Source organism: Biomphalaria glabrata, chromosome 2, assembly GCF_947242115.1.
Source record: "Biomphalaria glabrata chromosome 2, xgBioGlab47.1, whole genome shotgun sequence".
In the NCBI taxonomy this organism is placed as follows: Eukaryota; Metazoa; Mollusca; class Gastropoda; family Planorbidae; genus Biomphalaria; species Biomphalaria glabrata.
Genome location: NC_074712.1, coordinates 15,544,318 through 15,570,977, shown reverse-complemented (window position 1 = coordinate 15,570,977; position 26,660 = coordinate 15,544,318). Strand labels below are relative to the sequence as shown.

Here is a 26,660-nt window from a genome sequence, read left to right as displayed (position 1 = left end):
TGTCGATTAATTAGTCGGTATAAAGTTTTGTTTCATTTCTTTATAATAGTGTGACAGTATACAAATGTTATTGGTAGGTCACTAACTCTAATGGTGGTATCTTAATGTTTCTGTAGAACTAAACTTGTGGATCAAGAGAAGACAACGTACTGACAACGTACTGAAAACGTACTGACAACGTACTGACAAAAGCTGGAGATTCAAGACCACTTTGAAGTGTTTGAGATGTCTGTGTACACATTTGTTGGGTCCTGTCTTGAACATCCTAAATGTCTTGAGAGAAAAAAAAACAACACATTTACTTCAATAAAAAAAAAGAAAAACTTTATTCTTCTAAATCTCATCAGCATCAATGCAGTTACAGGCAGTTAAAATAATAAATAAATAGTGGAATGAAGATGACTTTACATAGTTACCATAGTGATATTACCATGGAGACACCATGATGTTATGAACTGATGCTATGAGAAACGGAGACAGACGGCACTAGCACAATGCTAAAAGTTTAGAAGTAGGTGATTTTCTCAAATTGAAATATGTTTAATTCTAGAAATCTAGCTCTTACAATTTTGAACAAGAGTTTTAGGTTTAGAAAGACCAGAGTTTATTATGGTTTGACGAGGGGTAGCTCAGAATTGAGTCACGTGATCTGCATGTTGTAAGATAAAAATATAGCGAAGTTTTAAATTTAGACGGCTAGTTCAAAGACTTTGGGTAATACAGATTCAGGCATAATATAAACATTAATATGCATGTTTTCCCAGTGGTGATACTACTTCGAGCTGACTGAGCTGTTTCCTCGGCCACCAATTATCAAAATGATTCCACCAATCAGCGCCACGATAAGAGCACACACTGCCAGGGCGAAGGAGTAACCGAACCTTTCAATTCCATCGTACCTAGCACCAAAGATGGCTACAGCAATCAACCAGCTACCAGCTAGAGGAGGAAAATAAAGACCATATCAATTTTATTTATTAACATATTCTCAGATTTGTTAAAACAAAAGTATATCTATTTCACTGGCGGATCCAGGGGGGGGCGGTTGGGGCGATCGCCCCCCCCACTCGGCCGACCCCCCCCCCCTTCGGGGGGGGGGGACGGACGAACGTTAGTATAGGATTCACACAATTTGTATACGAATTTATTACTTATGTTAAAAATATATACAAATTATTTATATTTCAACCTATTTTTAGATTATTTCGCCCCCCCCCCACCTCTAGTATGTTGGCCGATTTGGTGGGGTGGGGGGGCGATGGTATCAATCCCGCCCCCCCCTACACTTTCGAGTGGGGGGGGGCGGTCCAATTTATTGGTAGAAATCACAGCCTGCTAACACATTAATTAAATATCTATATCCTTGTAACTTGTTATTGATATTTTACCGATCTTTATATTATGTCGTTCCCTGTTTGCCGATTGGTGGGGGGGGGAGGGGCTAATACCTCTTCTGCCCTTCCCACCCAAACCCTTTGAGTGGGGGGGGCGGTCCGTTTTTATGGAGAAATCATAGTTTGTGAACAAAATTAGTTGAATTAATATATAAATTTTATATTATGTCGCTCCCTTTCTTGTATTTTTGCCGATTCGGTGAGGTGAGGGGGGGGGCGATTGTATGTACTGCCTTACCCACTCTAGCCCTCTGAGTGCTGGGGGGGGCGGTCTTATTTTTGTGGAGAATCATAGTTTGTGAATAAAATTAGTTGAATATCTATATAATATAAACTACGTATTGATATGTGACCCATTGTAAATATGTCGTACCACACTCTAATCTCAAATTGTATCATTAGTAAATTTAAATGAAAAAGGGTTTTACCAGGTGGGAGGGGCGATACATGCAATCGCATTTCCCCCATCGGACAAATCAATACTTTTTTTTTTTATATTATAGTTAAGAAATTACAAAATTTAAAAAATCTGCCACTAATATAATTTATATATACTATAAATTAAATTCGTATATCGAGTCGCCCCATACCTATTCTTTAATGCCAAATGCAATCTTTAGCAGAAATTAGTAAAGGAGCGGGGATTAATCGTTTTCATTTTTACCGCCATTCCCATTTCCAGACAGAGTTTTTGTAATTTCACACGAAGTTATCATAAGTATTTTAAGCAAGACTTTGCATTGGAAAAGTTAGAATTCAAACGAAATTTTTCAGTATAAGAGTCATGATTGAGATGAGTTCTAAACTCAAATAACGTTTTCATAGTCACCTTTTCCCAACCTTTACTCAATCTGATATTTTTCTAGCTAAATAAATTTGGGACTATAACTCACAATTTATACAAGAGTTTCCTTGAATACTATTTATCGAATAAGTTTTTTTTTCGGTGGCGATCCTCAAAGCAAAAATCTAAATACGTGGGGTATCCTATCTTTTCAAGGAACAAATCGGTTTTATTTGCAATGTATTATGGGCCTATAAATTCAAATTTTTCAAGTACAACATTATTCGAAAGGTCGTTTTTTAATAGTATGAATAATGAGCTTCAGGTCAGGAGAATGCGTTTCTGCAGTGAAGAATGCAAGAAAACGCTTTTGGCGTCGGGGCTTCGCCCCGAACTTCATTTATGGGTAATAAGTTGTAGATGTCAGGAGAATGCGTTTCTGCAATGAAGAATGCAAGAAAACGCTTTTGGCGTCGGGGCTTTGCCCCGTACTCCATTGATGAATAATGAGCTGTACTTGTCAGGAGAATGCGTTTCTGCAGTGAAAAAAGCAAGAAAACGCTTTTGGCGTCGGGGCTTCTCCCCGAACTACACTGTGAAGAATGAGCTGTACTTGTCAGGAGAATGGGTATCTGCAGTCAAAAAAGCAAGAAAACGCTAATGGTGTCGGGGCTTCGCCCCGAACTTCATTGATGAATAATGAGCTGTACTTGTCAGGAGAATGCGTTTCTGCAGTGAAAAAAGCAAGAAAACGCTTTTGGCGTCGGGGCTTCTCCCCGAACTACACTGTGAAGAATGAGCTGTACTTGTCAGGAGAATGGGTATCTGCAGTCAAAAAAGCAAGAAAACGCTAATGGTGTCGGGGCTTCGCCCCGAACTCCATTGATGAATAATGAGCTGTACTTGTCAGGAGAATGCGTTTCTGCAGTGAAAAAAGCAAGAAAACGCTTATGGCGTCGGGGCTTCGCCCCGAACTTCACCAGAGAACTTTATAGCGCTGCCCCAGTTGTTTTGTTTTTTGCCGAAGGTTGAGAAATGCTGCTTTTTTTATTCTCATATTTATATATATATATATATATATATATATATATATATATATATATATATATATATATATATATATATATATATGTATACATATATGTGTGCGTGTGTGTGTGTGTGTGTGTGTGTGCGCGCGCTGTATGCACGTTTATGCGTAGGGTTAGGGTTTACTGGGCGTTAGGGTTAGGGTTTGGAAAAAAATCGCCCCCCCCACTCCAAAGTTCTGGATCCGCCAGTGATCTATTTTCAGTCAACCAAATGTTATGGAGTGTGTGTGTGTGTGTGTGTGTTTCCATGGTGACGGAGGGAAGATGTGCGCAATTCGTTCTGAATGATTCAAGATAGGTGGCATCGTCGTCAAGGGTCTTAGTTAGGGGAGATTACTCCAGAACGTGATATTGAACAGGTTTTGTTATTATAGTGAGCTAGGTTTTGTTAAAAAATATTATTGCTTAAGTCTAGTGCATTTATTGAATCTCAATCAACTTGATTTTGTCTACATTATAATAAAGTTAAATAAAAGTTATATTTAGTTTTGATCAAAAAGAAGTTACTCAAGCTGTTTCAAGTTTTAGTAGCAACGATGTAATACTAGTTCAGCGGATTAGTTGTCAACCGGTGCCAATTTGTGATACGCATGCGACCGTCAACAAAACAAAATAGTTTCAAATTAATCGATGGTGTTTTAAAACCGCTTGTGTAAATTTGTATAAACGTAGACGACAATTTAAATAAAAGTAATAAGGCCTAATTTATGAACAGTTGTAGTTTCACTTAGAGTTTTTTATGTCGCATAATTTTACCCCACCCGCCCCTTTTTTCCCATTTATATTTCTTTACATAAGCTGCCATCTTGATTTCGCTATTTTATTTATTAGCACTTCGGGAGAGGGGTGGGGTGAGATCTTATCGTCGCAGACGGCCTGAACACTGACATGCAACGTCGCAACCTGTGGGCAGTGGAGACCTATAGCTTGTTGCCACGTCACAGGTCTGTGCCACATATCAAAGAGCTAATGGTCTCCACTGCCCACAGGTCTGTGCCACATATCAAAGAGCTAATGGTCTCCACTGCCCACAGGTCTGTGCCACATATCAAAGAGCTACTGGTCTCCACTGCCCACAGGTCTGTGCCACATATCAAAGATCTAATGGTCTCCACTGCCCACAGGTCTGTGCCACATATCAAAGAGCTAATGGTCTCCACTGCCCACAGGTCTGTGCCACATATCAAAGAGCTAATGGTCTCCACTGCCCACAGGTCTGTGCCAGATATCAAAGAGCTAATGGTCTCCACTGCCCACAGGTCTGTGCCACATATCAAAGAGCTAATGGTCTCCACTGCTCACAGGTCTGTGCCACATATCAAAGAGCTACTGGTCTCCACTGCCCACAGGTCTGTGCCACATATCAAAGAGCTAATGGTCTCCACTGCCCACAGGTCTGTGCCACATATCAAAGAGCTAATGGTCTCCACTGCCCACAGGTCTGTGCCACATATCAAAGAGCTAATGGTCTCCACTGCCCACAGGTCTGTGCCACATATCAAAGAGCTAATGGTCTCCACTGCCCACAGGTCTGTGCCACATATCAAAGAGCTAATGGTCTCCACTGCCCACAGGTCTGTGCCACATATCAAAGAGCTAATGGTCTCCACTGCCCACAGGTCTGTGCCACATATCAAAGAGCTAATGGTCTCCACTGCCCACAGGTCTGTGCCACATATCAAAGAGCTAATGGTCTCCACTGCCCACAGGTCTGTGCCACATATCAAAGAGCTACTGGTCTCCACTGCCCACAGGTCTGTGCCACATATCAAAGAGCTACTGGTCTCCACTGCCTTACAGGTCTGTGCCACATATCAAAGAGCTAATGGTCTCCACTGCCCACAGGTCTGTGCCACATATCAAAGAGCTACTGGTCTCCACTGCCCACAGGTCTGTGCCACATATCAAAGAGCTACTGGTCTCAACTGCCCACAGGTCTGTGCCACATATCAAAGAGCTACTGGTCTCAACTGCCCACAGGTTGCGACGTTGCAGGTCAGTGTTCAGGCCTACTGTAACGATTGGTCTCGGCTCAATGAGTCACGTGGCTCACGTGCGACCAATCGTTGCATCAATCCGAAGTCTAGCGGAGACTTCCATAGGCATTTCATTAACATTTATGTTCCAGCAAATATTTATTGTAGAAATGTAACCTTACTGTTATTACCCCTGTATTATATTTTTAAAGTATTTTTTTTAGGACACAAAAAACGGAGGGGGGTATTTAGTGAAAGATTAATTCAAAGAAAAACAAAAGACCTACGAGAGTTTTTTTTTTCTTTTTATTTCGTTGAACGCCACAGGTAGATTCAATTAATTGACCTAAGCACCTTAACCCAAGGGCCCCAGAGAGACATGTTGACATGATTAGTGAGATGGGAAGTAACTGTCGACATCGCTGGTGATATGTCACGTGGTGCAATGTACTGCCCTATGCACCGGGAAAACTAAGTAAATACCAACGAGTAGAGTATATGTATAATTGAACATTTTAAAAGTTCATTTAAACAATAAAAAAGTAAAACGTCGGTACCAAATATAAAATGAACTTATAGTCCACATGTTAATATCGGTCTTTACACTAGTCATGGCCTAGCCTCACTACTATCGTTAGTGGTGGTGTTTTTTTTTCTTCTACAAAAAGATGGATTTGTACTTTCAGTTCTTTCAATAACTTGAAACAGAAGGATAGCTACTACAATTATTTGAAGCAGAGTGATAGTTTAAGCAGGGTGGCTGATGGGCTGAGTGCTTGCCTTCCGAGCCTGGGGTCCTAAGTTAGGATCTTGGCGAAGACTGGGATTTTGAATATCGGGATTTTTAGGGCGCTTCTGAGTCCGGCCAACTCTAATGGGTACCTGACTTTAGAAGGGGCGGTTGGTCGTTGTGCTGGCCACATGCCACCCCTCTAGTTAACCGTTGGCCAAAGAAACAGATGACATTAACATCTTCTGCCCTATAGATCTCAAGGTCTGACAGGGGGAACAGAGTGATAGTTACAATTACCTGATACAAAGAGAGTGATGGCCGCTGCAAGATTTGTTTCACTGTTTCCCTTACAACTTCCCCAGAACATGTACAAGACGATGAGTCCAAAGCCAACATTCAGCGAGATGAACCCGAAGATACTGAAGGCCTGGATGGCGGTGTACTCGTCTGTAACAAACAAACAAGAGTTTCTGAAATTACTTTGTGTTTTTTTATTATGAAACTGTCTTGTGCAGTTCTAATGATTTAATAGTTTTAAACATTTTAATGAGCTAATTGATAAGGCTTTATGCCTTTATCTAAACTGACAAAACAGTTAAAATGGGCCCTAGTTAGTTTAATAAATGTCTAGGGGTTGATCTGCAGCGGGTTGTCTTAGAAATAGCCAATCCTATTATAACCAAACAAAACATATTTCTTTGACCAAATACATATGTCTGTAGTCTTTCTGTGTGATCCTCTTGCCATAGCGTTTTTTAATTCGTTATATAATGAGACTGCCAGTATTGACAATATAGTTTTTAAAAAGTTAATATTAATATTCAATTAAAAAAAAGACATTTACCGTTGTAAGCACCATCTAAAGGAATAGTGTTAAATCTCCATAAGCCTATGTAGCCAAACGGTGAGACGTGCCATGAGGTGGTACAGAAAGCTATCCAGCTGTTAGTGTTATTAGAAATAAAGAAAATAAGTTATATAACGTATAAGTCATCTCCCAGAAACAGTTATTTGATGTTAGGTAAAAATAAACAAGGATTTAGGTTTTTAGTTGTTCTTTTTTTAATTATCAAAACCCCTAAAAGAAATAAGATTTTATATTTGACAAAGAAATTGACTAAGTTTGTGTTTTTTAGTGGCCCCCGAAAGGGGAAAAGACGCTATTAGTTTTGTGTGAAATGTCTGTCCGTGTGTCCCTCTGTCCGTCCGTCCCGTTTAGATCTCGTAAACTAGAAAAGATAGTGAAAATCCGACATCACAATATTTTAGACAATTCAAAGTTCTGATGCAACGGCTACTTTTTTCTTTACTGAAAGCGAAAAAAATAATTTTGTAAATCACTTATGCAAGCAGTTTTTTTCATAAATTTACACCACTTTTACAACTATTAACTATTAAACACTTTATCACTTGAGACCCTTAATTAAGGGAGACGACAGTTTTTTATATTTTTAACACATTTATGCAAACGGTTGTAGATTTTTTGTCAAAAATGTTTGTTTTTGTATTTGTATTGTTAAGTTATGTAAGATCTGTTATACTAAGTACTATATTTACACACGAACAAATGATTATTATTTTTTAAAGACAAAAAAAATTATTTAGAATTATTTCAGAAATTCGGGTTTTAAATATCTTTTCTAGTTGTTTTTTTTTTTTTTTTTTTTTTGAGATCTTAAATGGACGGACGGATGGACAGACTGACCACACTAAACTCATAGCTGGGACCGCTAATAATTTTGTAACGTAATGATAACTAGCTAAAAATTCTTCTATTATCAATTATTTTTGACTTACTTGACAACATTCGCTAAAAGTATGATAAAGAAAACTAATTTCGTTGCCAGATTGGCTGCCGTAAAGGAGTCCTTGATCCCCATGATTTGTTTGGTTTGACTTCCTATAAGAAATATTGAAACATTTATGTTAAACCACAGAACTAATATAATCACGTAGAAACTCAAGGGAGGCCCCTAGTTCAGTCGTAAATACACATTACAAATGACACAAACATCTGCTTTAAAAAAGTTCATGATCAAAAAAAGTTCAGATCCCCTTTTAGACCTTGTGGTCTATAAAGGTCATCTGTTTCAGAAACAGAAAGTTCATGGCATGTGTTCGTAAAATTAGGAAAAGTAAATGTGGATGAAATCGGACCACACAAAGCCCTCTTTAAGAAATAACCAAAGAAACTTTATCTGCCGTTTCGAATCGATAGATCTCAAAGAAAAATAAACTTTTGATGTGCTCGCATTAAAATTGTTACTTTTTTTTTTTTCTGCAAGCTGAATGTGTCTTCATTTTCAAGCTATACACATTCATAGGATGTCTCTAATTTTTATTGGATTCAGCAGATGTTTCTTTGCTCTGAGAATCTGTGGAAGACTGCATTGGGTCCATAAAGTAGACTGTTGTTTAGTTTAATGTAATTGACATACACTAGTGTATACTATGATGTGCAGTGAGGATAAACCAAATTTGCTTACTTTATTGTCCTCCTTTAGTTATGTTTGGTAAACGAACATCTACATGACGGCATGCAAAGATAACTCTGTAACTCCACCTCTACTATTTTGTTAAGGTACACCAGTCAATCAAATGTTACTTCCTTGTATATCGCTGTTAGATAACGCAAGTGAGCGCCTATGAAACAAATAAACAGAGCGCCCTGCCACACATGCACATATCTAGTTCTGTCACTAGTCACTAGTAGCCTTTTGTAATCTTTTCTTTGGATTTATGATTCAAAAGTATTTTTACAACAACTCTGTCGTCATAGTGGGTTTGACCTTCAACTTTTTATTGTTCTCAATCAAATAAAAATTAAAACATAGATCTACTCGCGTTGTTTAGTTGTCCCCCTTGTTTGTCCAACCTTGTTATTACTTGACATCAGTTTCTAAAGTCATTGACGAATGGTTCAGCCAAGAAGGAATACGACCCAAGGGATGTCTGTCCAGGCGTGTGGCAAGCGCTTCGAACTGTCAAATGGTCCCGAATTCAAATCCTTCACTCAACCATGCAGATCTGCTTGACTTTTTGGACTAGGATTCTTTCACTCCTGAGGGGGCATCCGAAACATGTAAAAACAAAACATGTATTAGAGACAATGAGTTAGAGATGTCTGTTTTATGTTTGAATGAAAATTTAAGGACATTTATCAAGCTTTGAAAAACGAAAAAAAAACTTTTGCAGTTGGACTTAGCTACAAATAAAATTGACATGGAAGTCATGACTATGCTTGACGTAAGGAAGAAAGAATGGAGAATCCTCTTGCACAGACTGCTCCGTGTCACATTGTTTCTACCAATGCTATGAATGGGTCATAGGTACTGAATCTTTTCCTCGGAAATTATAGACACCAGATACTAGTCACTTCTCAGTGATTTCATCTTTCCTTGCTTTGCTGACTTTTAATCAGATGTAAAACTGGAAATGTCAATAATACACAAAGATACATTAAACCAAAGAGTTATCTATTGACAAACTATAGACAAAGTCTTCTCAAATCAAGCCAATCTTTCAAAACAAAAACAAGACAAGAAGAAAATGTCAGAAAAACAAAATCTCAAGATGCCGGACTCACTATTCAAGAAAAAACGAGAGATCAAAGTTTATTTGCATTGGTTGTTTTTATTTGCTTAAAATTGTTGATGTTTGTTTCCAAATTAGCAGCTCTATACTATAATTTACAAAGACAATATTTTAATAGAAATATTAAGTCTGAGAAGACTTCTACACGTAGCAAAAATTGGCCAGTATTTTTCCTAATGCAAATTATGTGTCTTTTGGACCTCAAAGAATCTCTACGATGACTTAAATTAAGCCTGTAACATCATTGAAAAAAAGCTTGTCAAAAATGAAATTCAAAATTCAAATCGAGAACTATTTCAGAATTGACGATAAAATCAGACCCGATATTCAGATATTCTGTCTATTGAAAACCAAATCGTAGAGAAGACATTGACTCTCATAAAGTTTGTTAGTTTGAAATTCAGAAAATTGTAATTTAAAAAATAAAGTTATTTGTAAAAGTTTTTGAACGATTTTTATTGTAATTTCATTGACATTTTTATGTTGTTTTTGTACCTTCTAAAGTTAAAATTATTTTAATCGTTGTTGAAAATCAAGTCGATGAAAGAAAATATGTTTTAACTCTTTCTCTCCGTAATTATTGTCTACGATCAGACGGAATTATTTCTTTTATTCGTTTCAGTTCACTTCCCTGTTAGGGTTAAACTTTTAGAACTCTGGTATCAGGGGACGTTTTAGTGGGTAGAGAAGTGAAAGGGAATGCCCGCTCTTTTCATGTGACACAAAATAATGTTTATAAAAAGATAAAAGTATTTAATGGGGTCAAATCAACGATAGTATCATCAAATAGGATAGAAAGCAGGGACGTAGCTAGGGATTAGGGGGCCCGGGGGGGGATATACATCTTTGGGGGCCCCTTGCATTTTGACATTCGACATCATGACATGAGATAATGTACTAAATAAATACAGAAGCCTACATTCAAATTGGTACAGTATATCAGTGAAATTAACAAGAAATAATCATTAAGAATCTTTTAATGAATAATACCGTTGTTTATTGGCGAAATAGAACACAAGCGACTAATCTCAATTCATATCTTTTAACGTCGTGCTTTCTGTGTATCAAAGGTATCTATGACATCATCGATACTGTCTAGCATGGGCGTAGCCAGGATTTTTTTTCGGGGAGGGTTTTTGGGGGGGGGGGGATTCCCCCTCCCCCCCCCCCCGCGGAAAAAAATTACATATATATGTGTGTGTGTACATAATTAATCTTTATTACATTCTGACCCTTTCGGAAGACGTTTATTGTAGACTCCCCGCCCTCGCCAGCAAGGGGGTCTGGGGGAGCTCGCAGCGCTCCCCCAGCGCGGGGCGAAGCCCCGCCGCCGAGCACTATTTCTGGTATTGAAAGCCAACAAAATGCATATTCTGAGGTATCTACAGTGCATTATCTTGCTATTAAAAAGTTTTATTTCAAAAACCTAATGTGCTATTCTTACTGACTTAGACCCTCTCGCGCCGTTCGGCGCATTTTCCGGCAAGCTGTTTCCGCAACTCTTATTTTACGTAATTCATTTTGTCGGAGAACATGTCCCGCAAAACCTCATGCGACGCTCTGTCACAACCTTACTAAGGATTCGACTCACAGTTCGGCATATGATTTCTTTGATTTAGACCCGATCTCTAAAACTGACTCCTAAAATCTGTCTTTGTTGAGCCACATTTAATGTTTTTCAATTTCGGCAGAAGACTATTCACACTTTAGGCCTATTAATGGAGCCCAAGCCACTGGTAGAAATTTGTAACCTTTCTTGACTACGCTCTTGGAATTACATGCCTGTATTTCGCTTTAGATTTTATATCGAAAAGGAAAGTTTTTTCGTCAAATCATCTGTTGAGGGGTTTTAAAATAAAAAATCTTGGAGTTTTTTTGTGGTTTTTTTAATTCAAAACCCCATTTAGCTACGATCATAGAATTTGGTGACTGTAGTTTGCTTTAAAATAATATTGAAGAGAGAGGTTTTCAACTCTAAACGCTCTGTAGGGGAATTTTAAACTCAAAACCATCTGGAGGGGTTTTAAACTTTAAAGAAAAAACCATCAACTCAAAACCCCTTTGGCTACGCTCATAGATTTTATAGTGTGTAATTTGCTTTTTTTTTTATATTGAAGAGGTACTTTTTAGCTTCAAATCTCAACTGGAGGGGGGGGGTTAAACTCAAAACCCCTTTGGCTACGCTCATAGAATTTTAAATGTGTAATTTGCTTTTTTTATATTGAAGAGGGGGTTTATCGTAAATTTTGGAGGGGGTTTTAAAATCAAAATCTTCCTTAACTGTGCTGTTGGAATTTGGAGATTGTGGTTTGCATTTTTTTTGTTTTGTTTTATAGAAGAGGGGGATTTAACTGCAAAAACCTCTGGTAGGGGGTTTAAAACTCAAAACCCCCTGTAGGGGGTTTTAAACTCAAAGCCCCTGGTAGGGGGTTTTAAACTCAAAACCCCCTGGTAGAGGGATTTGTATCTCAAAACCCCCTGATAGTTTTTTTTTAAAATTTCAAAACCCCATGGTAGAGGGTTTTTAACTCAAAACCCCCTCGGCTGTGCTGTGGTAAGTGATGATTTAGCATTAAAATCTCACCTAAAATAAACAAAATGAAAGCAAAAATCAGTCACTTAATTCCGTTCCCCCCCCCCCCCCCCCGCATAGGGGGATTTCATTTCGGGGGGGGGTTTGAACCCCAAGAACCCCCCCCCCCTGGCTACGCCCATGCTGTCTAGTATCCATTGACATTAAAGCCATGCTGCTAAGCCTTTCTTGCGTCATTGTGCTCATGGGATAGTTTTTGATGAACATGAGCTTTGAGAATAATCTCTCACATGACGCAATGAAAGTGGCCTGAGTTAGCGATATTCGGATGGAGGTATCAAGGTTTCAGCACACATCATTACCACCAGTTTCCTCAATATGTCAATTGGTGAATGTGGCCCTGATTTGTTGATGAAAAGTGCTCGTGCATCAATGACACCATTGAACAAGCGATATGCCTGTAATTCATCAAACAGGAAAAAGTAGAACAGTTTTTCATCAGCGTGTTATCATCCATAGACTCCAACGGGTCTCTTGGTTCAAGAAGAAACCCAAAGATGTCCACGTGGTTTTGCAGCCTTTGGAATCTGTCCGTCATCTCCAATATGAAGTCTGTCCAGCACTTTTGTCGCAACACGTTTGAATTTCAGTTCTATTGACATTCCTACATCAGAACTAACTCCTCATCAACTCTTTCTTCTGGTTGTTTTGATTACAGGAACTCCGTAGCATTCACTACCTTCTTTTGCTTTTTCGATGGATTGGGTGATCAGTTTCGTCCGCTTATCATTTTGCAGAAAGCATGAAAGGGTTTTAATGTCTTCAGCAGCTCCCTTATGTGCAGTCCAGACGTTTATTTTTCTTCTGAACTATATTAATTGAGCGAATTTCAAAGATGCTAGGAAGTTCCCAGAATAGTGTGAATTCAGTTTTTCGTTGTGACCACGTAAGCTTGAGTTTGTTTTTGCTAAGTACTTAATAGCTGCTGCTACACGCTTCAGAATATCTCTCCAATACAACTACTGCTGATTTTTCTAAATTTGCGCATGAAACATATGTGACTGTTCATCTGGTTCTGCCTTAAGTTTTTCTTCTTCTAACTTCCTCTTCAAAAGAGCTTGTCTGTGGTGGACTTCTTCATGTTTTTTTCAGTCTCTTAGGTTTCTTCCATACGGTGAAACCAGCTACTGGCTCGATCAATGCACTAGATGTCTTTTCTAATGCCTCAGAAAACAGTACACATGCAAAACAAAATAGACATACCAAGTGTGGAGAGAAGTTTAGCCAAGATCGGTTTCCAATTTCTAGTGAACAATGATGTCAAACTTCGTGATTTATTTTGGGTAAAACCTAATGGAAACAAATACCGTTCATCTTTGTTTTGGAAAAATAAGTTACCCTTTAACAGAATCTTTGCGCTCGCAGTTCCTTAGGTAACATTCCAGGCTGGATCTATCCGAAGTCTATGTACTTAATTACAGCTTCTTCCACTTCTGGAGAAAGTGATTTTGGAAGACCATCACTTGACTCATCATCACTTACTTCAGATGTTTTCTCTGACTGTTGTAAACATTATTGCACTAGAGTTTCTTCAGCACTACTTCTCTCAGCAAGAGATAGTTTCACTTCTTCCACTACTGTATCTTTGTATGAATAATCTGAATAGTGATACTTTTTTTCGACACGTTCATGGTCTCCTTTGTTGAGGAGGAAATAAACTACCCTATATACCAAATTTTTTTCCTGATAGTAATAAGGCACTAGTCAACGCTATGGAAGTTACTCCTTCAAATTGAGAGTAACCCCGCACGGAAAGAGTTAATACTCTGCGTGGAATACATCCAACAGGGTCACTGACTTATATAACAACGTAAAAACAAGATTACATGACAGTGACGTCATATTTAATTAATTTATTGATTTATTTCGGACACTCACTTGGGGACCCCTCTCAAGTCGGGGCCCGGGGATCTTCAAATTCTCGCACCTCCCCCCCCCCCCACCCTAGCTACGCCACTGATAAAAAGAGTTAATTGATGTTAAATCTCTTTCTAATGTTAATGAACTTATTTTAATATAAGCCCTTTGTAATTAATAAAGAAATTTTAGAACAAAATCGTCACCCATTGTGTCGTTGTGTATCGACCAATGATTGCAAGGAATTATCTCCCTGGATTGGACTGGAACAAAAAGAACAAGCCAAAGTCAGTTTTGTGTGTGTGACATTTTTCGTATAAAGTTTAGGGGAGGGAGGTCAACACAAAAGGCGAGCTTATCGCATGGAGTGACGCCACGGATTGACATTCTTAAGTGAAACACTGTTATCTGCTTCTTGTTTATATTTTTTTCTTAGGTTCCTGTTACGTTCTAAATGTATATTTGGGATTTTGCACTCTAAGCTAATCATAGTGATCTTTCTCTTTCTTTACATAGAAGTCCTTTACATAATAGAATACAGTAAAAGAGCGCAACAAGACCCCGTAGCACAACATGATGTGAACAAATGTGGTGGCCGTATAATGGAATCTAAAAAAAAACAAGCAAATGAAGGAGGAAAAGAGTAGAAAACAGGCATACAGACAAAAATAAACGACTCAGTGTGGAGAAATATGGCGATATAGAATGGAACCTTAAAAAAAAATGTAAGGAAATGCAAAGAGAGAGAGAGAGAGAGAGAGAGAGAGTGGTAGATTTTAAAATAAATAAACAAAATAAACAAGGACACTACAGTGAAACAAAAAATCCCCGTTGCCAACTACAAGATGTAAACTGCTTGGTGCTGCAAGTGGAAACACGTTTGATTGTGGAGTGCTAAATAGTGCTAACTAATTATGTTGTTTTATACATAACTTATCAATAGACTACTTTCGTATAATGTACACCGTTTAAACCAAAAACTCTATCTGTGAAACTCATGTTTTGTTTTCACTTGGTATTAGACAATACAATTTTTTTTTTAAAGTTGATATGAAATATTAAAAATCAAAATATACTTTGAAATATTTGTCTTCAGCTCTAAACCTTTATCATAGTGTTTGCTTGTTTTTTAAACTGTTGGGCGCGCACCCCTAGGTGGTGCGTGACCTGCTCTCAAGGGGGACTCAACGTCCTGACAAAACAAGTGGGGGGGAGGGAGGCAAAGAAGATAGATTGTTTTTTGTTTTCTTTTTTCAATGGACAAAATTTTTGTATCAATAAAATATGCTTAAAATATTGTAAGTAAAAAGGCGTCGCTTCATCCTCTAATGTGAACCTTTAAAAGGGGAAACAGTTTTTGCAAGAGGCTTCTGCAACAAAATTAACTCAAAACGTTTTCTAGTTGGCTTGACGTGATTCATGTGTCAGGATGGTCCAAATGCTCACAACTCTTGTACATCGTTATGCAGACGACTTTTGTGTGACCAAATATAAGAAGGTCCTCGGCAAAACGTCTTATGTAACTTAAAGACGATCTTACGCAGATCACGAAGATTGCAGACGTACGTGAGCGATATTATCTCGAACGTCCATCGTATAATAATATTAACCCAATTAGACCTCCGACCGTAGGATAACACTTAAATATCTGCGAGCCTCACTCCAATTTTTTTTTTGGGATACGCTCTTCTTACTACGAAGATAAGATGTAAACGCCAGGAGAAAGAATATGTGAAGCTGAAAACGCAGGAAACCTTTGTTGTATATTGTAAGTATTTGTCAAGAAGTGTCAGTTGTAGGAGTCTAAAATGTCACACAATGTCAGCTGGAATAGTCTAAAATGTCATTCAATATCATCTGAAATAGTCTAAAATGTCATACAATATCACCTGAAATAGTCTAAAATGTCATACAATATCAGCTGAAATAGTCTAAATTGTCATACAATATTAGCTGAAATAGTCTAAAATGTCATACAATATTAGCTGAAATAGTCTAAAATGTCATACAATATTAGCTGAAATAGTCTAAAATGTCATACAATATTAGCTGAAATAGTCTAAAATGTCATAAAATGTCAGTTGGAATAGTCTACGTTGAAATGAAGAGACTAAGCAAAAAAAAAAAGAGACGAATTTCTCGCTACATTGCATGTAGCACAACAAGAGCATGTAGCACAACAAGAGCATGTAGCTGTAGCACAACAAGAGCATGTAGCACAACAAGAGCATGTAGCACAACAAGAGCATGTAGCACAACAAGAGCATGTAGCACAACAAGAGCATGTAGCTGTAGCACAACAAGAGCATGTAGCACAACAAGAGCATGTAGCACAACAAGAGCATGTAGCTGTAGCACAACAAGAGCATGTAGCACAACAAGAGCATGTAGCACAACAAGAGCATGTAGCACAACAAGAGCATGTAGCACAACAAGAGCATGTAGCACAACAAGAGCCTGTAGCACAACAAGAGCCTGTAGCACAACAAGAGCATGTAGCACAACAAGAGCATGTAGCACAACAAGAGCATGTAGCTGTAGCACAACAAGAGCATGTAGCACAACAAGAGCCTGTAGCACAACAAGAGCCTGTACCGTTTCCAACCCAGCTCAGTAAATAACGAAGTGGTCTGCGGTTTCGACCGTCATCTCGACCTTTCGACCTATTTGTCATGGGTCAAGAATCAAAGAGAATGTGTAACTTAAAACCTCTCATATGTTTGAATATATACAAGGTAAATTTATGGGGCCATACCTATATAAGACCATGTGACTATAATGTTTATTGATAAAGATTTGCTTAAATTTAAACAACAGCTTAGAAACTAAAACATTGTTTCATTGTGCTTTCTATAACTATCATCAAATTTTATTCACAAATGGCCGCACATGTACGAATGTACATTGATTGACCAAACACTATAGGTAGGCACATGTACAAATACCATGCTCACGCCAAACTCTATGACATTAACATGGAAAGCTGCATGACTGAAAATCGAAACAATACAAAAAAAAGTTTATTAGAACAACTGAGAGTTCTGAATGCCGCATAACTGTTTACTTTCTCTCCAAAAATGCTCAATACTTTTTTTTAGTTGCTCCTAGTTAATAATCATATATATAATAATCATACATGGATAAACAGATATACAGACATATATATGTATAGCCTATATATATATATATATATATATATATATATATATATATATATATATAGACTATATATGTATATATATATATATATATATATATATATATATATATATATATATATATATATATATATATATATATATATATATATATATATAGACTATTCGATTCTTTGAATAATCAGGCTTCTGAATCTCAAAAAAGATCTGTAAAAGAATATATAAAATATTTTAAATCACTCTGGGCCAGTAGCGTCACTAGGTGGGTACAATGGGGGAGGCTCGCTCTGGGTGACACCCTTTTGGGATTGACACCCAAGTGAGAAAAAATTATATCCTTGCAAAAGCAGACACATTGGAAAATATAATAATAATAAAATATCTAGATAAATGCCCAAATATGCCTAGACACATCTAGATGGTAGTTTAAGTTAAGTTTAAATAACACAGCACAACGTTATACCAATTCTGTCTAAAAGTATAACAAAAGAAACCTGTTCAGGTGATGTTAGGTCTGTTTCTAATTTTAATTAAATTTCATTGAAAAATGTGCAATAACAATTGAATAAATGTCATAAACAATCGGATTTTATAATAGAATCTATTCTAATTTTTACATTTGAGTAAAAATCAATAAAAGTAGGTAATTAGCTCACTATATTGGTTCAACAAACAGGACTAACTAGCCATTGTGTTTATTAAAACATATTTTAACAATGTTGATGGGGGGGGGAGGGGCGACACCCTGAGCTACCACACCAGGTGACACAGACACTGTCTGTGAGGTTTCAATGCTGTTCTTAGGGGATCAGTTAAGGCCACACTGCTACTTATTCCAGAAGATTTAGAAGAGTTATGAAAGACGACGTGTTGTCCTGTTTACTTTAATGTGAAAAATAACGCAAAATGATTTTTGAGATTGTATTCCTGGTCCATTGGTGAATTCGATGGTGGCCGCCTCTGAGTTTGTGTGATGACACAAACTCTCTTTGTAATCTTGTTAGCGGCCCCCGAAAGGGGAAAAGTTGCTATAAGTTTTGTGTGAAATGTCTGTCCGTCCGTCCGTCCGTCCGTCTGTCCCATTTACATCTCGTATAGTAGAAAGATATTGAAAATCGAACATCATGATATTGTAGACCTTTCAAATTTCTGATGCAACGGCTACTTTTTCTTTTTTGAAAGTGAAAAAATTATTTTTTAAAATCAACTATGCAAGCAGTTTTTTCATAAAAATACATCATTATTATAGCTATACACTATTAATAGTAACAAACACATCAGGCTATTTAGTAAGGAGATAAGTATTTACCATATTTTTAACACATTTATGTAAACGGGTTGAATTCTTTGTAAAAAAAAAATTATTGCCGAGTTAGATAAGTTATGTCATACTAACTACTACATTTACAAAAAGATGGTTACTATTTTTCAAAGAGAAAAAAATCTATTTAGTATGCATATAAGTTGGACATAACTTAAAACAACAATTAATAAATAGTTTTTCATAATATCACGTGAACTGCCTCACTTCCATTTACACATAAAGCACTGAAGAAAAAAATATTTTTTACGGAAATGTTAGTTTTTTTTCCTTGAGACTGAATAATAAATTGACCCTTTATAAAACAATTAGATCAATTAGATACTCATTTAAAGTCATCAGTTAGGCCAGGTTCATATCTAACTTTCACATTCACTTTCACCTATCCCTTGGTCTGCTGGACCGTTGGGGCACCACACAAGATCTGTCAACCTTCTTTCTCCATTCTTCTCTGTCATTTGCCGTTTATAAAATTTCATTCTGATATTTTTTCTGAAAATATTGAAACCTACCTTTTTACCTGCCTGGATGGACCACTTCGGTAACCGATTTTGAGTTTGTTTTTCCACACAAACTGTCTTTGTAATCTTTTTTTTCTAATAAACTACCTAACAAATCAAGTTTGTATCATCAATTTATATCCACGTGCATTCAAATATAATGATTGTAAGTAACAGCTTTTTAAAAAAAAAGTTCTCAACATTAGGCCTATATTATAGTCTTTAAGGCTTAGAATTACATATTGACTTGTTATTCATACTTTGTCCATTAACTCTTTATCTCTGTAATTATTGTTCACGTTCTGACAGATTTGTCCATTTTGAACAATTGTACATTCTATCTTTTTATGTTTAAACTTTAATAACATTTTTGTTGGTAATCAGAAAACTTAACCAATGGTATTGAATTATAGGAGAATGCATGCTTTTTTTTAAATTTCAAGTTTATAAATCCAAAACTACATTAAATGTAAGGGGTCAAACAACGATGGTATCGTTAATTAGGAGAGAGAGAGTTAAAAAGTCGGTATAAAGTTTTGATTAATTTTTTTCTTATCAAAGAAGGACAGGATAAAATGTTACAATAGGCCCTCTAACTCCAATAGTGGTAGTCTAATGTTTCATTATTTATAATTGAACTTGTGGATCAAGAGAATACAACGAACAGACAACGAACAGACAACGTACAGACAAAGCTAGAGATTCAAGAACTCTTTGAAGTGTTTAAGATTTCTTTGTACAAAATTGTTGGGTCCTGTCTTGAACATCCTCATTGTTTTGAGAGAAAAACAATAAATTTACTTCAATAAAAAAAAAACTTTATTCTTCTAAATCTCATAAGCATCAATGCAGTTACAAGCAGTACAAAAATAAATAAATAGTGGACGGATAATTTACATGGTTACTATGTTGATGTTGCCATGGAGACACACTGATTTTACAGACTGTTGATATGGCAAACGATTCTTAAAGACAGAGGCAGATGGTAACAGTACAATGCTAGAAGTTTAGAAGTAGGGGATTTTCTCTAATAGGATTGAATTTTTTTTAATTCTAGAAATTTAGTTCTTACAATTTTGAAATGGATTGAATCTTAGGTTTAGAAGTAGAGTTTATTATGGTTTGACAATAAGTAGCACAGAAGAGAGTCACGTGATCTGCATGTTTTAAGATAGAAATATAGCGAAGTTTTAAATTTAGACGGCTAGTTCAAAGACTTTTGGGTAATACAGATTCAGGTATAATATAAACAGAGGCAATAATTAATATACATGTTTCCCCAGTAGTGATCCTACTTCGAGCTGACTGAGCTGTTTCCTCGGCCACCAATTATCAAAATGATTCCACCAATCAGCGCCAGGATGAGAGCACACACTGCCAGGGCGAAGGAGTAGCCGAACCTTTCAGTTCCTTCAAACTTAGCTCCAAAGATGGCTACAGCAATCAACCAGCTACCAGCTAGAGGAGGAAAATAAAGACCATGTCAATTTTATCAACATATTCTCAGATTTTTTAAACAAAATTATATCTATTTTTAGGTGGCACTGTCGTCAGCGTTCTTAGTTAGGGGAGACGACTCCAGAACGTGAGACTGAACGGTTTTGTTATTGTAGTGAGTTAGACTTTGTTAAAAAATATTATTACTTAAGTCTAGAATATTTATTTTATCTCAATATAAACTTGATTTTGTCTACATTATAATAAAGGTTCTATTTATTTCTGTTCTCAAGGAAGTTACGCAAGTTATTTCAAGTTTTAGTAACAAAGATATAATACGCCTACAGCGGTTTAGTAGTCTACTAGCTATCCCGGAGACTGCAACATTACTATAAACAACACCAAATAATTTCAAATTAATCGTTGACGTTTTAAAACTGCTTGTGTAAATTTGTATAAACTTAGACAGCAATTTAAATAAAAGTAATAACTCCTAAGTTATGAACAGTTGTGGTTTCACTTACATTTTTTATGGCGCATAATTTCAAACCTATCCCATTTTTTCCTCTACAAAATCCGCCATCTTGTGTTCACTGTTTAATATTTTAGATCTGCAGCAGAAGTGAGGGGGGGGGTGAGATCTAATCTTCCTAGACGACCTGAACACTGACTTGCACCCTGTGCGCAGGGGAGACCTATAGCTAGTTGCACGTCATAGGTCTGTAAGACATGTCAAAGAACTATCGTCTGCCCTATAGATCGCAAGGTCTGACAGGGGGAACAGAGTGATTGTTACAATTACCTGATACAAAGAGAGTGATGGCCGCTGCAAGATTTGTTTCACTGTTTCCCTTACAACTTCCCCAGAACATGTACAAGACGATGAGTCCAAAGCCAACATTCAGCGAGATGAACCCGAAGATACTGAAGGCCTGGATGGCGATGTACTCGTCTGTAAAACAAAAAAAAATAGTTTCTACAATTGCTTTGTGTTTTTTATTGCGAAACTGCCCTGTGCAGTTCTAATGATATAATAGTTTTAAACATTTTAATGAGCTAATTGATAAAGCTTTATCAAAACTGACATAACATATCAATTGATAATTAAATTAGGCCCTAATTTAATAGATTCAAGAGGCTAATCTACGGTGGGGTGGCTTGATTAGAAAGGGCCATCCCTATTATAACTAAACTAAACAAAAATTATTTCTTTAACCAAGTACACTAGTTTGTAGTCACCAAGTCATGGGCGTAGCCAGGGGACTCTCCCCCCCCCCCCCAAAAAAAAAAATGAAATCGGAATCTAGTGACTGATTTTTTGCTTTGATTTTGTTTATTTTAGGAGAGATTTTATTACTAAACCATCACTTGCCCCAGCGCTGCCAATGGGGTTTTGAGTTTAAAACCCCCTACCAGGGGATTTTGCAGTTAAATCCCCTCTTCTAAAAAACAAAACAAAAACAAAATAATGTAAACGACCATTCCCTAATTCCAAGAGCATAGCTTAGGGGGGTTTTGAATTTAAAACCCCCTCCGAAATTTACGATGAAACCCCCTCTTCAACATAAGACTATCCATACATCAGTCACCTTCGATGAAGTCCAGTAGGGAATCGGCGCCGGAGGCGCCATTATCCCGTTGATGGTTAGAAAGGCTTTCATCCAACCACCAGGCCTGGACATGGGGCTCTTCACCCCTGTCCTGTCTGAGGGCACCCAACGGTAGGCGGCCATATTGGTTGACTGAATGGGAAAACCGGGCCGTGCCGTCTACACAGCGCACCGTCCCCGATTCTTAAGTCACCCGCTATAAGTGTCAGGGACAGCGCTAACTATAATGTAACCGCCACTGTTCCGTGCAAGGGCCGCCAATCCAGCAATCCGGAACTGATGACGACTCCCTTTGTGGAACGGCGTGGCGGACTTTATGGACTGGGTTGCAGGTTACTTGTTCCATCCCCACCCCGAGTGAGATAAAAAAAACAAAAGCTCACCCAGGGAGACCTGCTAGAAGGCCTGGTTCGCTACTCGTTCTTAGCCTGTCCAGATCCACCTCTGGATGTTTCCACCGGAGGGCCACGCTGAGGCGACGGGTAGCTGGAATTTCCTCCGGTACATCAGTCACCAGATTCAATGAGCGTAGCCAAGAGAGGGTTTTGTTTAAAACCGCTTTTTTAAAGTTTAAAACCCCTCCTGATTGTTTTGAGTTTAAAATCCCCGTACAGAGAATTTTGAGGTTGAAAACCTTTCTCTTCGATATTATTCTAAAGCAAACTAAATTCACCAAATTCTATGAGCGTAGCTAAGAGGGTTTTGAATTTGTTAAAAATAACTCCAGAGATTTTTTTAGTTTAAAACCCCCCAACAGATGATTTTGACCTTTAAACTTCCCTTTTCGAAATAAAATTTAAAGCAAACTACAGTCACCTAATTCCAAGAGCGTAGCCAAGAGAGGTTACAAGTTTCTACTTGTGGCTGGGCTCCGTTAATAAAGTGCAGTGAATAGTCATCTACCGAAATTTAAAACTAAGATGGCTAAGACGGATTTTAGGAGTCAGTTATAGAGATCGGGTTTCAATCAAGGAAATCCTGGGAGTCGACCCATTAGTAAGGTTGTGACAGAGCGTCCCATTAAGTTTGCGGGACATGTTCTCCGACAAATTGAATTACGCATAATAAGAGTTGCGAAGACATAGAGGCCATCACGAGGCAAACAGTGACATCCTAGAACAACTTGGCGCCACACTTTCATGGAGGTCATAATGTAATAAAGATTAATTTAAGTATACACACACGCACACAACACACGAAAAAAATCCTGGCTACGCCCCTGCACCAAGTACACTAGTTTGTAGTCACCATGTACACTAGTTTGTAGTCATCAAGTACACTAGTTTATAGTTACCAAGTGCACTAATCTAAAAAAAATTATTATTTCTTTAACCAAGTGCACTATTTCGTAATCACTAAGTGTATTTGTTTTGTAGTCACCAAGTACACTAATTTGTAGTTACTTAGTACACTAGTCTTTAATCACCAAGTGTATTAGTTTATAGTCACCAAGTACACTAGTTTGTAGTCACCAAATCACGCTATTGCTATAGGGCTTTTTAATCCGTTATCTAAAGAGACTTGGAGTACCGACAATATTTTATTTACAGCATAGCATAGAAAAAGTTAATATTTTTATTAAATAAAAAAAAAAGTTACCGTCTGGAGTGCCATCTAAGGGACTAGTGTTATATCTCCATAAGCCTCTGTAGTTGAAGAATGAGACATGCCATGATGTCGTACAGAAAGCTATCCAGCTGTTAGTGTCATTAGAAAAAAAAATCCAATAAGTTAATTAACGCCTAAGTAATCTACCAGAAACAGTTATTTGATGTTAGGTAAAATTCAACAAGGATTTAGGTTTTTAGTTGTTGATTGTTTTGTTTTTTTTTAATGATGAAAGCCCCAAAGAAAAAGAAAATTATATATTTGAAAAAGAAATTGTGTAAGCAATTTTTTTTCACTTGACTAAAACTTTCATACTCTTTAAAAAAAAAAAAGTATTCCACAATTTGATTTTAACTTTTTTAACTTTATGAACCATGCCCGTCAGAACAAAACAAAAATCAAGATTACAAAGAGCGTGTGTGTTTTACTACTACTTTGATGAAATCCCCAATGTGTCCGCCTATGAGTCCGAGATAGTCTCACATGCACCTCTACCATATAAATCTTTTAGAGGCTATATATTGTAGGACTATGAAGGACTACTGCACCAAAGTTTTGCAGGCTGCATAATATCATGAACTCGTGTTTTCAAAAGCTTTTTAGTTTTTGAGATCTAAAAGGACGGACGGACGGATGGACAGACTGACCAGACTAAACTCATAGCTGGGACCGCTAAACATTTTGTAACGTAATGATCACAAGGTAGAAATTCTTCTATTATCAATTACTTTTGACTTACTTGACAACATTCGCTAAAAGTATGATAAAGAAAACTAATTTCGTTGCCAGATTGGCTGCCATAAAGGAGTCCTTGATCCCCATGATTTGTTTGGTTTAACTTTCTAAAAGAAATATTGAGACATTTATGTTATACATTGTTAAACAAGCTCTACTGTTAACTGTTGTAAGTCATTACTATTAAAAAAAAACAATTAAGAGCCTAGTTCATAAGAACATTGAAAAAAAAATCAGAAATAATAAAATCATGTAGAAAAAAAAGATACTAAAGGGAGTGTGTGTTACGCATAAACTCGAGGGAGGCCCTTAGGTCAGTCGTAATAAAAAAAAAGAATTACACAAACATCAGCTTCAAAATAAGTTCATATGTCCATAACATTAATTGATGTGCTCGCATTAAAATTTTAACTTTCTCAAAACATGGCTGCCAGCTGAATGTATTTTTATTTTCATGTTATACACATTCATAAGATGTCTCTAACTGTATTGGATTTCACCAGGTGTTTCTTTTTTTTTTTCTTAAATTGCGTGGAAGGTACATTTGGCCAACAAAAGAGATTGGACGGCAGTTCTCTGAGCATACGATAAACCTGAAAGTCGTGCTATATAAAAGCTAGTTTTAAAAAACACAATGCAGGAAATGCACAGCATAGTCCTCCAATCGGAAAAGCTGAACGTTTTCAAATATCTTCCGACGAGAACGAACACTATCAGAATTTGTAATGGATCATTATGAACTGTTGTTTAGTTGATTTGAATATCTACTACTCTGCCATTGTAATAAGTGTTATCTATACTCCTACTGGTTAACACTCAATAAAAGAGGCAGGGTACGATACTCTTGCGCAACGTTGACAAACTATGGACTAAAACAGATGAGCTGTATTCAGTATTTATCTACACCTAAAGCAACATGTCAAAAAGATCGTTGAGTCGAGGCACCACTATCGACTCTCGCACATAATCTACTTGGGATTTCTTCGTGAATATGTATAGAAACTATTCTAAAACCACATGCGCACAAACAAATTCCCGGCAACAGTGGATGATCCATTGGCCACATTTATTCAGTTGTTTTTTTTAATATCCTTTTTTTTTTTACTGAAAATGGGCTACAATTAAAACATTTATAAATATGTGCTACTATTAATGTTAACTGTCATGTATGAATATTTCAAAACGCAAGTACGCTTAAGCATACAAAACTAAATAATTTGAAGTCAATTTTGTAGTTCTAAAACAATCGCTGTCAGTAAAAAAAAAGGCTACAATTACTCTACATACAACTTTTTGTATAAGGCCCAACACATGCACCTGCTACACTTAAGTCTTGTACTTTACATACACTTGTGTGTTACTATGATGTGCAGTGAGAGTTAGAAAATACTTTGCTTATATCTCCATTACCCTCACTAGTTTCTTTAAGTAAACAAACAACTCCATGACGACATGCAAAGATAACTCCTCCTCCAAAACTCTAATATTTTTATTTTTTTTAACCTACACCAGTCAATCTAATCCTTGTAAATCACAGTTGGAAAACACAAGTGGGCGCCTATAAAACAAATAAACAGAGCCCCCTGCCACACATGCAATATCCGGTTCTGTGTAGTCACTAGTAGCCTTTTGTAATCTTTTCTTTGGATTTATGATCCAAAAGTATTTTCACAATAACTCTGTCTTCATAGTGGGTTTGACCTTCAACTTTTTGTTGTTCTCAATCAACTAAATATTAAAACATAGATCTAGTAGTGTTCTGTAATTGTCCCCCTTGTTTGTCCAACCTTGTTAATACATGACATCAGTTTCTTAAGTCATTGACGAATGGTTCAGCCAAGAAGGAATACGACCCAACGGATGTCAGTCTTGCACAGAGAGAGGTCAAAGTTGATGTACATTTGTTTTTTCTCATTGCCCTACACGTCTTGTTTCAGATACCGATGAAAAATTATTAAATGTTTGTTTCAAATCTAGTAGCTCTGTACGTGAATTTACGAAGATGACATTTTAATAGAAATAATAAAAGTCTTAGAAGACATCTATATGTAGTAAATAAACAATAGTCAAAAAACTGGCCAGTACTTTCTTAATTGCAAATCATATGTCCTTGGGACCTCAAAGAATAATAATGTTAATAAACTTGTGTCTGTAAATTAGAGATGTCAGTTTTGTGTTAAAATGAAAGCTGTGTCTGTAAATTAGAAATGTCAGATTTGTGATGAAATGAAAGCTGTGTCTGTGAATTAGATATGTCAGTTTTGTGTTT

The 26,660-nt window shown here is 36.9% G+C and overlaps 2 protein-coding genes across 4 annotated transcripts; both read right to left on the bottom strand.

Moving 5' to 3' along the window:
• Window positions 1-309: 309 nt before the first annotated feature.
• On the bottom strand, window positions 310-25,851 carry LOC106071284 (uncharacterized). Of its 3 annotated transcripts, XR_008776444.1 has the most exons (6): window positions 25,709-25,851; window positions 24,396-24,498; window positions 23,648-23,745; window positions 21,241-21,390; window positions 20,219-20,459; window positions 310-708 (listed from the first exon to the last, which is right to left on the bottom strand). XR_008776444.1 is itself a non-coding variant. In XM_056019336.1 (5 exons), exons 2-5 carry the CDS (start codon window positions 24,476-24,478, stop codon window positions 20,293-20,295), a joined length of 498 nt encoding a protein of 165 aa, XP_055875311.1. In that variant the 5' UTR covers window positions 24,479-24,498; window positions 25,709-25,851; the 3' UTR covers window positions 19,809-20,292. The 3 variants fall into 3 exon arrangements, 2 of the variants coding, with proteins under 2 accessions (XP_055875311.1, XP_055875312.1); XM_056019336.1 differs by lacking the exon at window positions 310-708 and having other exon boundaries at window positions 19,809-20,459; XM_056019337.1 differs by lacking the exon at window positions 310-708 and having other exon boundaries at window positions 19,809-20,459; window positions 25,679-25,815.
• On the bottom strand, window positions 749-8,608 carry LOC106075661 (uncharacterized). Its single transcript, XM_056019338.1, has 5 exons — window positions 8,465-8,608; window positions 7,776-7,878; window positions 6,823-6,920; window positions 6,276-6,425; window positions 749-939 (listed from the first exon to the last, which is right to left on the bottom strand). Exons 2-5 carry the CDS (start codon window positions 7,856-7,858, stop codon window positions 773-775), a joined length of 498 nt encoding a protein of 165 aa, XP_055875313.1. The 5' UTR covers window positions 7,859-7,878; window positions 8,465-8,608; the 3' UTR covers window positions 749-772.
• Window positions 25,852-26,660: the final 809 nt, after the last annotated feature.